Genomic DNA, 18,976 nt, shown 5'->3' with positions numbered 1-18,976 from the left:
GCTAACTGTTAAACACAGTACAGGCTATAATACAGCTAACTGTTAAACACAGTACAGGCTATAATACAGCTAACTGTTAAACACAGTACAGGCTATAATACAGCTAACTGTTAAACACAGTACAGGCTATAATACAGCTAACTGTTAAACACAGTACAGGCTATAATACAGCTAACTGTTAAATACAGTACAGGCTATAATACAGCTAACTGTTAAACACAGTACAGGCTATAATACAGCTAACTGTTAAACACAGTACAGGCTATAATACAGCTAACTGCTAAACACAGTACAGGCTATAATACAGCTAACTGTTAAATACAGTACAGGCTATAATACAGCTAACTGTTAAACACAGTACAGGCTATAATACAGCTAACTGTTAAACACAGTACAGGCTATAATACAGCTAACTGTTAAATACAGTACAGGCTATAATACAGCTAACTGTTAAATACAGTACAGGCTATAATACAGCTAACTGTTAAACACAGTACAGGCTATAATACAGCTAACTGTTAAACACAGTACAGGCTATAATACAGCTAACTGTTAAACACAGTACAGGCTATAATACAGCTAACTGTTAAATACAGTACAGGCTATAATACAGCTAACTGTTAAACACAGTACAGGCTATAATACAGCTAACTGTTAAACACAGTACAGGCTATAATACAGCTAACTGTTAAATACAGTACAGGCTATAATACAGCTAACTGTTAAACTCAGTACAGGCTATAATACAGCTAACTGTTAAACACAGTACAGGCTATAATACAGCTAACTGTTAAATACAGTACAGGCTATAATACAGCTAACTGTTAAATACAGTACAGGCTATAATACAGCTAACTGTTAAACACAGTACAGGCTATAATACAGCTAACTGTTAAACACAGTACAGGCTATAATACAGCTAACTGTTAAACACAGTACAGGCTATAATACAGCTAACTGTTAAACACAGTACAGGCTATAATACAGCTAACTGTTAAACACAGTACAGGCTATAATACAGCTAACTGTTAAACACAGTACAGGCTATAATACAGCTAACTGTTAAACACAGTACAGGCTATAATACAGCTAACTGTTAAATACAGTACAGGCTATAATACAGCTAACTGTTAAACACAGTACAGGCTATAATACAGCTAACTGTTAAACACAGTACAGGCTATAATACAGCTAACTGTTAAATACAGTACAGGCTATAATACAGCTAACTGTTAAACACAGTACAGGCTATAATACAGCTAACTGTTAAACACAGTACAGGTTATAATACAGCTAACTGTTAAACACAGTACAGGCTATAATACAGCTAACTGTTAAACACAGTACAGGCTATAATACAGCTAACTGTTAAACACAGTACAGGCTATAATACAGCTAACTGTTAAACACAGTACAGGCTATAATACAGCTAACTGTTAAATACAGTACAGGCTATAATACAGCTAACTGTTCAACACAGTACAGGCTATAATACAGCTAACTGTTAAATACAGTACAGGCTATAATACAGCTAACTGTTCAACACAGTACAGGCTATAATACAGCTAACTGTTAAACACAGTACAGGCTATAATACAGCTAACTGTTAAATACAGTACAGGCTATAATACAGCTAACTGTTAAATACAGTACAGGCTATAATACAGCTAACTGTTAAACACAGTACAGGCTATAATACAGCTAACTGTTAAACACAATACAGGCTATAATACAGCTAACTGTTAAATACAGTACAGGCTATAATACAGCTAACTGTTAAACACAGTACAGGCTATAATAGAGCTAACTGTTAAATACAGTACAGGCTATAATACAGCTAACTGTTAAATACAGTACAGGCTATAATAGAGCTAACTGTTAAACACAGTACAGGCTATAATAGAGCTAACTGTTAAACACAGTACAGGCTATAATACAGCTAACTGTTAAACACAGTACAGGCTATAATACAGCTAACTGTTAAACACAGTACAGGCTATAATACAGCTAACTGTTAAACACAGTACAGGCTATAATGCAGCTAACTGTTAAACACAGTACAGGCTATAATACAGCTAACTGTTAAACACAGTACAGGCTATAATAAAGCTAACTGTTAAACACTGTACAGGCTATAATACAGCTAACTGTTAAATACAGTACAGGCTATAATACAGCTAACTGTTAAACACAGTACAGGCTATAATACAGCTAACTGTTAAACACAGTACAGGCTATAATACAGCTAACTGTTAAATACAGTACAGGCTATAATACAGCTAACTGTTAAACACAGTACAGGCTATAATACAGCTAACTGTTAAACACAGTACAGGTTATAATACAGCTAACTGTTAAACACAGTACAGGCTATAATACAGCTAACTGTTAAACACAGTACAGGCTATAATACAGCTAACTGTTAAACACAGTACAGGCTATAATACAGCTAACTGTTAAACACAGTACAGGCTATAATACAGCTAACTGTTAAATACAGTACAGGCTATAATACAGCTAACTGTTCAACACAGTACAGGCTATAATACAGCTAACTGTTAAATACAGTACAGGCTATAATACAGCTAACTGTTAAACACAGTACAGGCTATAATATAGCTAACTGTTAAACACAGTACAGGCTATAATACAGCTAACTGTTAAATACAGTACAGGCTATAATACAGCTAACTGTTAAATACAGTACAGGCTATAATACAGCTAACTGTTAAACACAGTACAGGCTATAATACAGCTAACTGTTAAACACAGTACAGGCTATAATACAGCTAACTGTTAAATACAGTACAGGCTATAATACAGCTAACTGTTAAACACAGTACAGGCTATAATAGAGCTAACTGTTAAATACAGTACAGGCTATAATACAGCTAACTGTTTAACACAGTACAGGCTATAATACAGCTAACTGTTAAACTCAGTACAGGCTATAATACAGCTAACTGTTAAACACAGTACAGGCTATAATACAGCTAACTGTTAAATACAGTACAGGCTATAATACAGCTAACTGTTAAACACAGTACAGGCTATAATACAGCTAACTGTTAAACACAGTACAGGCTATAATACAGCTAACTGTTAAACACAGTACAGGCTATAATACAGCTAAATGTTAAACACAGTACAGGCTATAATACAGCTAACTGTTAAACACAGTACAGGCTATAATACAGCTAAATGTTAAATACAGTACAGGCTATAATACAGCTAACTGTTAAACACAGTACAGGCTATAATACAGCTAACTGTTAAATACAGTACAGGCTATAATACAGCTAACTGTTAAATACAGTACAGGCTATAATACAGCTAACTGTTAAATACAGTACAGGCTATAATACAGCTAACTGCTAAACACAGTACAGGCTATAATACAGCTAACTGTTAAACACAGTACAGGCTATAATACAGCTAACTTTTAAACACAGTACAGGCTATAATACAGCTAACTGATAAATACAGTACAGGCTATAATACAGCTAACTGTTAAACACAGTACAGGCTATAATACAGCTAACTGTTAAATACAGTACAGGCTATAATACAGCTAACTGTTAAACACAGTCCAGGCTATAATACAGCTAACTGGTAAACACAGTACAGGCTATAATACAGCTAACTGTTAAATACAGTACAGGCTATAATACAGCTAACTGTTAAACACAGTACAGGCTATAATACAGCTAACTGTTAAATACAGTACAGGCTATAATACAGCTAACTGTTAAACACAGTACAGGCTATAATACAGCTAACTGTTAAACACAGTACAGGCTGTAATACAGCTAACTGTTAAACACAGTACAGGCTATAATACAGCTAACTGTTAAACACAGTACAGGCTATAATACAGCTAACTGTTAAACACAGTACAGGCTATAATACAGCTAAATGTTAAACACAGTACAGGCTATAATACAGCTAACTGTTAAACACAGTACAGGCTATAATACAGCTAACTGTTAAACACAGTACAGGCTATAATAGAGCTAACTGTTAAATACAGTACAGGCTATAATACAGCTAACTGTTAAACACAGTACAGGCTGTAATACAGCTAACTGTTAAACACAGTACAGGCTATAATACAGCTAACTGTTAAACACAGTACAGGCTATAATACAGCTAACTGTTAAACACAGTACAGGCTATAATACAGCTAACTGTTAAATACAGTACAGGCTATAATACAGCTAACTGTTAAATACAGTACAGGCTATAATACAGCTAACTGTTAAACACAGTACAGGCTATAATACAGCTAACTGTTAAACACAATACAGGCTATAATACAGCTAACTGTTAAATACAGTACAGGCTATAATACAGCTAACTGTTAAACACAGTACAGGCTATAATAGAGCTAACTGTTAAATACAGTACAGGCTATAATACAGCTAACTGTTAAATACAGTACAGGCTATAATAGAGCTAACTGTTAAACACAGTACAGGCTATAATAGAGCTAACTGTTAAACACAGTACAGGCTATAATACAGCTAACTGTTAAACACAGTACAGGCTATAATACAGCTAACTGTTAAACACAGTACAGGCTATAATACAGCTAACTGTTAAACACAGTACAGGCTATAATGCAGCTAACTGTTAAACACAGTACAGGCTATAATGCAGCTAACTGTTAAACACAGTACAGGCTATAATAAAGCTAACTGTTAAACACTGTACAGGCTATAATACAGCTAACTGTTAAATACAGTACAGGCTATAATACAGCTAACTGTTAAACACAGTACAGGCTATAATACAGCTAACTGTTAAACACAGTACAGGCTATAATACAGCTAACTGTTAAATACAGTACAGGCTATAATACAGCTAACTGTTAAACACAGTACAGGCTATAATACAGCTAACTGTTAAACACAGTACAGGTTATAATACAGCTAACTGTTAAACACAGTACAGGCTATAATACAGCTAACTGTTAAACACAGTACAGGCTATAATACAGCTAACTGTTAAACACAGTACAGGCTATAATACAGCTAACTGTTAAACACAGTACAGGCTATAATACAGCTAACTGTTAAATACAGTACAGGCTATAATACAGCTAACTGTTCAACACAGTACAGGCTATAATACAGCTAACTGTTAAATACAGTACAGGCTATAATACAGCTAACTGTTAAACACAGTACAGGCTATAATATAGCTAACTGTTAAACACAGTACAGGCTATAATACAGCTAACTGTTAAATACAGTACAGGCTATAATACAGCTAACTGTTAAATACAGTACAGGCTATAATACAGCTAACTGTTAAACACAGTACAGGCTATAATACAGCTAACTGTTAAACACAGTACAGGCTATAATACAGCTAACTGTTAAATACAGTACAGGCTATAATACAGCTAACTGTTAAACACAGTACAGGCTATAATAGAGCTAACTGTTAAATACAGTACAGGCTATAATACAGCTAACTGTTTAACACAGTACAGGCTATAATACAGCTAACTGTTAAACTCAGTACAGGCTATAATACAGCTAACTGTTAAACACAGTACAGGCTATAATACAGCTAACTGTTAAATACAGTACAGGCTATAATACAGCTAACTGTTAAACACAGTACAGGCTATAATACAGCTAACTGTTAAACACAGTACAGGCTATAATACAGCTAACTGTTAAACACAGTACAGGCTATAATACAGCTAAATGTTAAACACAGTACAGGCTATAATACAGCTAACTGTTAAACACAGTACAGGCTATAATACAGCTAAATGTTAAATACAGTACAGGCTATAATACAGCTAACTGTTAAACACAGTACAGGCTATAATACAGCTAACTGTTAAATACAGTACAGGCTATAATACAGCTAACTGTTAAATACAGTACAGGCTATAATACAGCTAACTGTTAAATACAGTACAGGCTATAATACAGCTAACTGCTAAACACAGTACAGGCTATAATACAGCTAACTGTTAAACACAGTACAGGCTATAATACAGCTAACTTTTAAACACAGTACAGGCTATAATACAGCTAACTGATAAATACAGTACAGGCTATAATACAGCTAACTGTTAAACACAGTACAGGCTATAATACAGCTAACTGTTAAATACAGTACAGGCTATAATACAGCTAACTGTTAAACACAGTCCAGGCTATAATACAGCTAACTGGTAAACACAGTACAGGCTATAATACAGCTAACTGTTAAATACAGTACAGGCTATAATACAGCTAACTGTTAAACACAGTACAGGCTATAATACAGCTAACTGTTAAATACAGTACAGGCTATAATACAGCTAACTGTTAAACACAGTACAGGCTATAATACAGCTAACTGTTAAACACAGTACAGGCTGTAATACAGCTAACTGTTAAACACAGTACAGGCTATAATACAGCTAACTGTTAAACACAGTACAGGCTATAATACAGCTAACTGTTAAACACAGTACAGGCTATAATACAGCTAAATGTTAAACACAGTACAGGCTATAATACAGCTAACTGTTAAACACAGTACAGGCTATAATACAGCTAACTGTTAAACACAGTACAGGCTATAATAGAGCTAACTGTTAAATACAGTACAGGCTATAATACAGCTAACTGTTAAACACAGTACAGGCTGTAATACAGCTAACTGTTAAACACAGTACAGGCTATAATACAGCTAACTGTTAAACACAGTACAGGCTATAATACAGCTAACTGTTAAACACAGTACAGGCTATAATACAGCTAAATGTTAAACACAGTACAGGCTATAATACAGCTAACTGTTAAACACAGTACAGGCTATAATACAGCTAACTGTTAAACACAGTACAGGCTATAATACAGCTAACTGTTAAATACAGTACAGGCTATAATACAGCTAACTGTTCAACACAGTACAGGCTATAATACAGCTAACTGTTAAACACAGTACAGGCTATAATACAGCTAACTGTTAAACACAGTACAGGCTATAATACAGCTAACTGTTAAACACAGTACAGGCTATAATACAGCTAACTGTTAAACACAGTACAGGCTATAATACAGCTAACTGTTAAATACAGTACAGGCTATAATACAGCTAACTGTTAAACACAGTACAGGCTATAATAGAGCTAACTGTTAAATACAGTACAGGCTATAATACAGCTAACTGTTAAATACAGTACAGGCTATAATAGAGCTAACTGTTAAACACAGTACAGGCTATAATACAGCTAACTGATAAACACAGTACAGGCTATAATACAGCTAACTGTTAAATACAGTACAGGCTATAATAGAGCTAACTGTTAAACACAGTACAGGCTATATTACAGCTAACTGTTTAACACAGTACAGGCTATAATACAGCTAACTGTTAAACACAGTACAGGTTATAATACAGCTAACTGTTAAACACAGTACAGGCTATAATACAGCTAACTGTTAAACACAGTACAGGCTATAATACAGCTAACTGTTAAACACAGTACAGGCTATAATACAGCTAACTGTTAAACACAGTACAGGCTATAATACAGCTAACTGTTAAATACAGTACAGGCTATAATACAGCTAACTGTTCAACACAGTACAGGCTATAATACAGCTAACTGTTAAATACAGTACAGGCTATAATACAGCTAACTGTTCAACACAGTACAGGCTATAATACAGCTAACTGTTAAACACAGTACAGGCTATAATACAGCTAACTGTTAAATACAGTACAGGCTATAATACAGCTAACTGTTAAATACAGTACAGGCTATAATACAGCTAACTGTTAAACACAGTACAGGCTATAATACAGCTAACTGTTAAACACAATACAGGCTATAATACAGCTAACTGTTAAATACAGTACAGGCTATAATACAGCTAACTGTTAAACACAGTACAGGCTATAATAGAGCTAACTGTTAAATACAGTACAGGCTATAATACAGCTAACTGTTAAATACAGTACAGGCTATAATAGAGCTAACTGTTAAACACAGTACAGGCTATAATAGAGCTAACTGTTAAACACAGTACAGGCTATAATACAGCTAACTGTTAAACACAGTACAGGCTATAATACAGCTAACTGTTAAACACAGTACAGGCTATAATACAGCTAACTGTTAAACACAGTACAGGCTATAATGCAGCTAACTGTTAAACACAGTACAGGCTATAATACAGCTAACTGTTAAACACAGTACAGGCTATAATAAAGCTAACTGTTAAACACTGTACAGGCTATAATACAGCTAACTGTTAAATACAGTACAGGCTATAATACAGCTAACTGTTAAACACAGTACAGGCTATAATACAGCTAACTGTTAAACACAGTACAGGCTATAATACAGCTAACTGTTAAATACAGTACAGGCTATAATACAGCTAACTGTTAAACACAGTACAGGCTATAATACAGCTAACTGTTAAACACAGTACAGGTTATAATACAGCTAACTGTTAAACACAGTACAGGCTATAATACAGCTAACTGTTAAACACAGTACAGGCTATAATACAGCTAACTGTTAAACACAGTACAGGCTATAATACAGCTAACTGTTAAACACAGTACAGGCTATAATACAGCTAACTGTTAAATACAGTACAGGCTATAATACAGCTAACTGTTCAACACAGTACAGGCTATAATACAGCTAACTGTTAAATACAGTACAGGCTATAATACAGCTAACTGTTAAACACAGTACAGGCTATAATATAGCTAACTGTTAAACACAGTACAGGCTATAATACAGCTAACTGTTAAATACAGTACAGGCTATAATACAGCTAACTGTTAAATACAGTACAGGCTATAATACAGCTAACTGTTAAACACAGTACAGGCTATAATACAGCTAACTGTTAAACACAGTACAGGCTATAATACAGCTAACTGTTAAATACAGTACAGGCTATAATACAGCTAACTGTTAAACACAGTACAGGCTATAATAGAGCTAACTGTTAAATACAGTACAGGCTATAATACAGCTAACTGTTTAACACAGTACAGGCTATAATACAGCTAACTGTTAAACTCAGTACAGGCTATAATACAGCTAACTGTTAAACACAGTACAGGCTATAATACAGCTAACTGTTAAATACAGTACAGGCTATAATACAGCTAACTGTTAAACACAGTACAGGCTATAATACAGCTAACTGTTAAACACAGTACAGGCTATAATACAGCTAACTGTTAAACACAGTACAGGCTATAATACAGCTAAATGTTAAACACAGTACAGGCTATAATACAGCTAACTGTTAAACACAGTACAGGCTATAATACAGCTAAATGTTAAATACAGTACAGGCTATAATACAGCTAACTGTTAAACACAGTACAGGCTATAATACAGCTAACTGTTAAATACAGTACAGGCTATAATACAGCTAACTGTTAAATACAGTACAGGCTATAATACAGCTAACTGTTAAACACAGTACAGGCTATAATACAGCTAACTGTTAAACACAGTACAGGCTATAATACAGCTAAATGTTAAACACAGTACAGGCTATAATACAGCTAACTGTTAAACACAGTACAGGCTATAATACAGCTAAATGTTAAATACAGTACAGGCTATAATACAGCTAACTGTTAAACACAGTACAGGCTATAATACAGCTAACTGTTAAATACAGTACAGGCTATAATACAGCTAACTGTTAAATACAGTACAGGCTATAATACAGCTAACTGTTAAATACAGTACAGGCTATAATACAGCTAACTGCTAAACACAGTACAGGCTATAATACAGCTAACTGTTAAACACAGTACAGGCTATAATACAGCTAACTTTTAAACACAGTACAGGCTATAATACAGCTAACTGATAAATACAGTACAGGCTATAATACAGCTAACTGTTAAACACAGTACAGGCTATAATACAGCTAACTGTTAAATACAGTACAGGCTATAATACAGCTAACTGTTAAACACAGTCCAGGCTATAATACAGCTAACTGGTAAACACAGTACAGGCTATAATACAGCTAACTGTTAAATACAGTACAGGCTATAATACAGCTAACTGTTAAACACAGTACAGGCTATAATACAGCTAACTGTTAAATACAGTACAGGCTATAATACAGCTAACTGTTAAACACAGTACAGGCTATAATACAGCTAACTGTTAAACACAGTACAGGCTGTAATACAGCTAACTGTTAAACACAGTACAGGCTATAATACAGCTAACTGTTAAACACAGTACAGGCTATAATACAGCTAACTGTTAAACACAGTACAGGCTATAATACAGCTAAATGTTAAACACAGTACAGGCTATAATACAGCTAACTGTTAAACACAGTACAGGCTATAATACAGCTAACTGTTAAACACAGTACAGGCTATAATACAGCTAACTGTTAAATACAGTACAGGCTATAATACAGCTAACTGTTCAACACAGTACAGGCTATAATACAGCTAACTGTTAAACACAGTACAGGCTATAATACAGCTAACTGTTAAACACAGTACAGGCTATAATACAGCTAACTGTTAAACACAGTACAGGCTATAATACAGCTAACTGTTAAACACAGTACAGGCTATAATACAGCTAACTGTTAAATACAGTACAGGCTATAATACAGCTAACTGTTAAACACAGTACAGGCTATAATAGAGCTAACTGTTAAATACAGTACAGGCTATAATACAGCTAACTGTTAAATACAGTACAGGCTATAATAGAGCTAACTGTTAAACACAGTACAGGCTATAATACAGCTAACTGATAAACACAGTACAGGCTATAATACAGCTAACTGTTAAATACAGTACAGGCTATAATAGAGCTAACTGTTAAACACAGTACAGGCTATATTACAGCTAACTGTTTAACACAGTACAGGCTATAATACAGCTAACTGTTAAACACAGTACAGGCTATAATACAGCTAACTGTTAAACACAGTACAGGCTATAATACAGCTAACTGTTAAACACAGTACAGGCTATAATACAGCTAACTGTTAAACTCAGTACAGGCTATAATACAGCTAACTGTTAAACACAGTACAGGCTATAATACAGCTAACTGTTAAATACAGTACAGGCTATAATACAGCTAACTGTTAAACACAGTACAGGCTATAATACAGCTAACTGTTCAACACAGTACAGGCTATAATACAGCTAACTGTTAAACACAGTACAGGCTATAATACAGCTAACTGTTAAATACAGTACAGGCTATAATACAGCTAACTGTTAAATACAGTACAGGCTATAATACAGCTAACTGTTAAACACAGTACAGGCTATAATACAGCTAACTGTTAAACACAATACAGGCTATAATACAGCTAACTGTTAAATACAGTACAGGCTATAATACAGCTAACTGTTAAACACAGTACAGGCTATAATAGAGCTAACTGTTAAATACAGTACAGGCTATAATACAGCTAACTGTTAAATACAGTACAGGCTATAATAGAGCTAACTGTTAAACACAGTACAGGCTATAATAGAGCTAACTGTTAAACACAGTACAGGCTATAATACAGCTAACTGTTAAACACAGTACAGGCTATAATACAGCTAACTGTTAAACACAGTACAGGCTATAATACAGCTAACTGTTAAACACAGTACAGGCTATAATACAGCTAACTGTTAAACACAGTACAGGCTATAATACAGCTAACTGTTAAACACAGTACAGGCTATAATACAGCTAACTGTTAAACACTGTACAGGCTATAATACAGCTAACTGTTAAATACAGTACAGGCTATAATACAGCTAACTGTTAAACACAGTACAGGCTATAATACAGCTAACTGTTAAACACAGTACAGGCTATAATACAGCTAACTGTTAAATACAGTACAGGCTATAATACAGCTAACTGTTAAACACAGTACAGGCTATAATACAGCTAACTGTTAAACACAGTACAGGTTATAATACAGCTAACTGTTAAACACAGTACAGGCTATAATACAGCTAACTGTTAAACACAGTACAGGCTATAATACAACTAACTGTTAAACACAGTACAGGCTATAATACAGCTAACTGTTAAATACAGTACAGGCTATAATACAGCTAACTGTTAAATACAGTACAGGCTATAATACAGCTAACTGTTAAACACAGTACAGGCTATAATACAGCTAACTGTTAAACACAGTACAGGCTATAATACAGCTAACTGTTAAATACAGCACAGGCTATAATACAGCTAACTGTTAAACACAGTACAGGCTATAATAGAGCTAACTGTTAAATACAGTACAGGCTATAATACAGCTAACTGTTAAACACAGTACAGGCTATAATACAGCTAACTGGTAAACACAGTACAGGCTATAATACAGCTAACTGTTAAATACAGTACAGGCTATAATACAGCTAACTGTTAAACACAGTACAGGCTATAATACAGCTAACTGTTAAATACAGTACAGGCTATAATACAGCTAACTGTTAAACACAGTACAGGCTATAATACAGCTAACTGTTAAACACAGTACAGGCTGTAATACAGCTAACTGTTAAACACAGTACAGGCTATAATACAGCTAACTGTTAAACACAGTACAGGCTATAATACAGCTAACTGTTAAACACAGTACAGGCTATAATACAGCTAAATGTTAAACACAGTACAGGCTATAATACAGCTAACTGTTAAACACAGTACAGGCTATAATACAGCTAACTGTTAAACACAGTACAGGCTATAATACAGCTAACTGTTAAATACAGTACAGGCTATAATACAGCTAACTGTTCAACACAGTACAGGCTATAATACAGCTAACTGTTAAACACAGTACAGGCTATAATACAGCTAACTGTTAAACACAGTACAGGCTATAATACAGCTAACTGTTAAACACAGTACAGGCTATAATACAGCTAACTGTTAAACACAGTACAGGCTATAATACAGCTAACTGTTAAATACAGTACAGGCTATAATACAGCTAACTGTTAAACACAGTACAGGCTATAATAGAGCTAACTGTTAAATACAGTACAGGCTATAATACAGCTAACTGTTAAATACAGTACAGGCTATAATAGAGCTAACTGTTAAACACAGTACAGGCTATAATACAGCTAACTGATAAACACAGTACAGGCTATAATACAGCTAACTGTTAAATACAGTACAGGCTATAATAGAGCTAACTGTTAAACACAGTACAGGCTATATTACAGCTAACTGTTTAACACAGTACAGGCTATAATACAGCTAACTGTTAAACACAGTACAGGCTATAATACAGCTAACTGTTAAACACAGTACAGGCTATAATACAGCTAACTGTTAAACACAGTACAGGCTATAATACAGCTAACTGTTAAACTCAGTACAGGCTATAATACAGCTAACTGTTAAACACAGTACAGGCTATAATACAGCTAACTGTTAAATACAGTACAGGCTATAATACAGCTAACTGTTAAACACAGTACAGGCTATAATACAGCTAACTGTTCAACACAGTACAGGCTATAATACAGCTAACTGTTAAACACAGTACAGGCTATAATACAGCTAACTGTTAAATACAGTACAGGCTATAATACAGCTAACTGTTAAATACAGTACAGGCTATAATACAGCTAACTGTTAAACACAGTACAGGCTATAATACAGCTAACTGTTAAACACAATACAGGCTATAATACAGCTAACTGTTAAATACAGTACAGGCTATAATACAGCTAACTGTTAAACACAGTACAGGCTATAATAGAGCTAACTGTTAAATACAGTACAGGCTATAATACAGCTAACTGTTAAATACAGTACAGGCTATAATAGAGCTAACTGTTAAACACAGTACAGGTTATAATACAGCTAACTGTTAAACACAGTACAGGCTATAATACAGCTAACTGTTAAACACAGTACAGGCTATAATACAACTAACTGTTAAACACAGTACAGGCTATAATACAGCTAACTGTTAAACACAGTACAGGCTATAATACAGCTAACTGTTAAATACAGTACAGGCTATAATACAGCTAACTGTTCAACACAGTACAGGCTATAAAACAGCTAACTGTTAAATACAGTACAGGCTATAATACAGCTAACTGTTAAACACAGTACAGGCTATAATACAGCTAACTGTTAAACACAGTACAGGCTATAATACAGCTAACTGTTAAATACAGTACAGGCTATAATACAGCTAACTGTTAAATACAGTACAGGCTATAATACAGCTAACTGTTAAACACAGTACAGGCTATAATACAGCTAACTGTTAAACACAGTACAGGCTATAATACAGCTAACTGTTAAATACAGCACAGGCTATAATACAGCTAACTGTTAAACACAGTACAGGCTATAATAGAGCTAACTGTTAAATACAGTACAGGCTATAATACAGCTAACTGTTAAACACAGTACAGGCTATAATACAGCTAACTGTTAAACTCAGTACAGGCTATAATACAGCTAACTGTTAAACACAGTACAGGCTATAATACAGCTAACTGTTAAATACAGTACAGGCTATAATACAGCTAACTGTTAAACACAGTACAGGCTATAATACAGCTAACTGTTAAACACAGTACAGGCTATAATACAGCTAACTGTTAAACACAGTACAGGCTATAATACAGCTAAATGTTAAACACAGTACAGGCTATAATACAGCTAACTGTTAAACACAGTACAGGCTATAATACAGCTAAATGTTAAATACAGTACAGGCTATAATACAGCTAACTGTTAAACACAGTACAGGCTATAATACAGCTAACTGTTAAATACAGTACAGGCTATAATACAGCTAACTGTTAAATACAGTACAGGCTATAATACAGCTAACTGTTAAATACAGTACAGGCTATAATACAGCTAACTGCTAAACACAGTACAGGCTATAATACAGCTAACTGTTAAACACAGTACAGGCTATAATACAGCTAACTTTTAAACACAGTACAGGCTATAATACAGCTAACTGATAAATACAGTACAGGCTATAATACAGCTAACTGTTAAACACAGTACAGGCTATAATACAGCTAACTGTTAAATACAGTACAGGCTATAATACAGCTAACTGTTAAACACAGTCCAGGCTATAATACAGCTAACTGGTAAACACAGTACAGGCTATAATACAGCTAACTGTTAAACACAGTACAGGCTATAATACAGCTAACTGTTAAATACAGTACAGGCTATAATACAGCTAACTGTTAAACACAGTACAGGCTATAATACAGCTAACTGTTAAATACAGTACAGGCTATAATACAGCTAACTGTTAAACACAGTACAGGCTATAATACAGCTAACTGTTAAACACAGTACAGGCTGTAATACAGCTAACTGTTAAACACAGTACAGGCTATAATACAGCTAACTGTTAAACACAGTACAGGCTATAATACAGCTAACTGTTAAACACAGTACAGGCTATAATACAGCTAAATGTTAAACACAGTACAGGCTATAATACAGCTAACTGTTAAACACAGTACATGCTATAATACAGCTAACTGTTAAACACAGTACAGGCTATAATACAGCTAACTGTTAAATACAGTACAGGCTATAATACAGCTAACTGTTCAACACAGTACAGGCTATAATACAGCTAACTGTTAAACACAGTACAGGCTATAATACAGCTAACTGTTAAACACAGTACAGGCTATAATACAGCTAACTGTGTAAACACAGTACAGGCTATAATACAGCTAACTGTTAAACACAGTACAGGCTATAATACAGCTAACTGTTAAATACAGTACAGGCTATAATACAGCTAACTGTTAAACACAGTACAGGCTATAATAGAGCTAACTGTTAAATACAGTACAGGCTATAATACAGCTAACTGTTAAATACAGTACAGGCTATAATAGAGCTAACTGTTAAACACAGTACAGGCTATAATACAGCTAACTGATAAACACAGTACAGGCTATAATACAGCTAACTGTTAAATACAGTACAGGCTATAATAGAGCTAACTGTGGTAGTACATCATGTAGAGGGTCCAGTACTTTCTCCTCTTCTCTGTGGTAGTAGATCATATAGAGGGGGGTCAGGTTGGTGCATGTCAGTGACCAATCTGAACACCAGTGTTAGTTTGAATCCAGACAGCCAGACAATACAGAAATACTGTTGTTATATTGCTCTGTTTGCTGTTCTTCTGTTTCTAACTCTCTCTCTCTCCTCTCTCTCTCTCTCTCTCTCTCTCTCTCTCTCTCTCTCTCTCTCTCTGTCCCTGTCTGTCTCTCTCTCTCTCTCTCTCTCTCTCTCTCTCTCTCTCTCTCTCTCTCTCTCTCTCTCTCTCTCTCTCTCTCTCTCTCTCTCTCTCTCTCTCTCTCTCTCTCTCTCTCTCTCTCTCTCTCTCTCACAGATGTAACTGTTTATTCCTGTGGAAGAAATTGAGGAGTCTTCTATGTCTATTTTGCATATGTTAATGGAAATCCTGCATTGATCATTTAATTCAAGTTTCACACAACGGTAAGTAGAAAGTTAAAAGTCAAAGTTAAAAAGAAAAATGATTCAATAGAAGAAGAAAAAAACGACTCCCAACAACAACAGGCACTAACAGCAGAACTACAGTGCTGCACAGATGCAGACATCATTGATTGGACAACACAGAAACAGGACTGTGTCTCCATGGAGCTCCAGGCTTGTTAGTGGTTCTCAGACTGATAGGATTTCGCCTCAGCAGCACAGCGGACTGATTCCATTCATTATTCTGTGAATTTTGAGACACTTGTAAAGATCCTAAAATCCTCTTTCATCATTTGTGGTGGCATAATGGCATACAGCTAACTCGTCATGCCAAAGACTCGTCTTGGAGAAGGTTTCCCACAATCGTCAGCTTCCTGAAGCCTGTGCCTGTGTAGAAGGGATGGAACCTGGAGATTTCGTGAATTCCAGGAATCTGCATCTGACATCCGACAACCAACATAACGTCGCAATATAAACATCAACACACGACATAAACAACAACAAAACATAGAACTAAAACACACTTTGGAGAAATCCCGAATAAGTATTCTATAGCCGTTATTGGTTGGTTTATCCTTCTACTGCACCCAGCGATCAGCAAGAGAGTAGAGCTGTTAAAACACTGTGGATTTGAGAGCAATTCTTCCCCATCATCGTCATCTGCTTGGGACTTTTCTATTGAGGAACTAGATCACCACGTGACTTTAAAATGATAAGGTTCTGTCTGCAAAAATATGTTTCTGAGATAATTGGCTTTAATGTTCCGAAACCTTGTTGGTTTGAACTGTGTGATTAGTTTTAACTTGTAGTCTTTACCAACATATTTACAATACTATATAGGTTGACATTGTACATAAATATTTCAATAACTCCGTTTTCACAAAAATGTAGATAGAACCTTTTAATTCCAAGCTCATTCCTCTGGCTAGTGGACTATATACTCTGTATAAAGACGGCAGTTTACTTTATAGTTCCATTGCCTTTTCTAAATGTGTTTTTGTGGTTTACATTTTAATAGCCAATATCACAAGTTCATATTATTACAAGGAATACTGTTGTGCTTTATTACATGTTTATTATTGAAGATTAAAATACACACATAGGATCTACACACGGGCTCCCGAGTGGCGCAGCGGTCTAAGGCACTGCATCTCAGTGCTTGAGGCGTCACTACAGACCCTCTGGTTCGATTCCAGGCTGTATCACAACCGGCCGTGATTGGGAGTCCCATAGTCCCATGGGGTGGCGCCCAGCGTCGTCCGGGTTTGGTCAGTTAGGCCGTCATTGTAAATAATAATTTTTCTTAACTGACTTGCCTCGTTAAATAAATAAATAAAATAAATAAAGGAAAAATAAAAAACATAAAATAAATATAGGATCTACACACATAGGATCTACACATATAGGATCTACACATATAGGATCTACACATATAGGATCTACACATATAGGATCTACACATGTAGGAAATTCAGAATGGCTTAATTCTCCATGATCATATTTTGTAAAAACTATGATATGTATCTTTAACATGAAAAAAAGTGTATTATTTAATAATGTATGTATTAGTTTTAGATTATTGTAACCTGTACCTGGGTTATTTTTATAGATATATATACAATGAGAGATTGTTCATTAAATGTGACCATTTCACAATGAGTAGCATCTCTCTGTCCTTTCTTTCTGTTGGTAACTGCATAACACATTCCATAGTGTGCAACATGTACGCATATGGGTATGGCAGTGCTGTTTGAGCTGAGTTCATTACAAATGCTTTCCCTGTATTTCTCTGCGTATTTAATATCAAAAGTGATCGCTCTATAGTTTGTCAGACAGAGAGAGAGGAAGCCACTCCAGGTGATGTTGGGAGAGAGAGAAAGTTAATTGTGTAGCTGTGTCGTAGTATTTCTTTGTCTGTGTATCATTGAAAAAAGGAAATGTATGCAAAAGCGTTGTAAGAGCTGTTTTCATTAGAAAGATTCTCCTTCCACGACTCCAGGTGTCTGTGGGAGAGCAATAGTCATATATATATAGAACCCTGATATATTGTCTATAGCGGTCTTCTCTAGAGCTGAAACTCCTTGTCTAGTGGTCATCTCTAAAGCTGAAACTCCTTATCTAGTGGTCATCTCTAAAGCTGAAACTCCTTGTCTAGTGGCTTCTCTAGAGCTGAAACTCCTTGTCTAGTGGTCTTCTCTAGAGCTGAAACTCTTATCTAGTGGTCTTCTCTAAAGCTGAAACTCCTTATCTAGTGGTCATCTCTAAAGCTGAAACTCCTTATCTAGTGGTCTTCTCTAAAGCTGAAACTCCTTATCTAGTGGTCTTCTCTAAAGCTGAAACTCCTTATCTAGTGGTCTTCTCTAAAGCTGAAACTCCTTATCTAGTGGTCTTCTCTAGAGCTGAAACTCCTTGTCTAGCGGTCTTCTCTAAAGCTGAAACTCCTTATCTAGTGGTCTTCTC

The 18,976-nt window shown here is 35.2% G+C and overlaps 1 protein-coding gene across 1 annotated transcript in view; it reads left to right on the top strand.

Annotated features, from left to right (window-relative positions):
* LOC311123376 (ciliary neurotrophic factor receptor subunit alpha-like) overlaps positions 1-16,546 on the top strand; it is a 271,912-nt gene extending 255,366 nt beyond the window's left edge. The window contains exon 8 of the mRNA XM_084197647.1: positions 16,413-16,546. Within this exon, the coding sequence (XP_084053773.1) occupies position 16,413 (1 nt within the window). The 3' untranslated portion in view covers positions 16,414-16,546. The remainder of the gene's footprint in view (positions 1-16,412) is intronic.
* Positions 16,547-18,976: the final 2,430 nt, after the last annotated feature.

Source organism: Coregonus lavaretus, assembly GCF_964263955.1.
Source record: "Coregonus lavaretus genome assembly, contig: HAP1_SCAFFOLD_547, whole genome shotgun sequence".
NCBI classification, from domain to species: Eukaryota; Metazoa; Chordata; class Actinopteri; order Salmoniformes; family Salmonidae; genus Coregonus; species Coregonus lavaretus.
The sequence above is the reverse complement of the archived record's forward strand: the minus strand, read 5'-3'. Positions and strand labels throughout refer to the sequence as shown.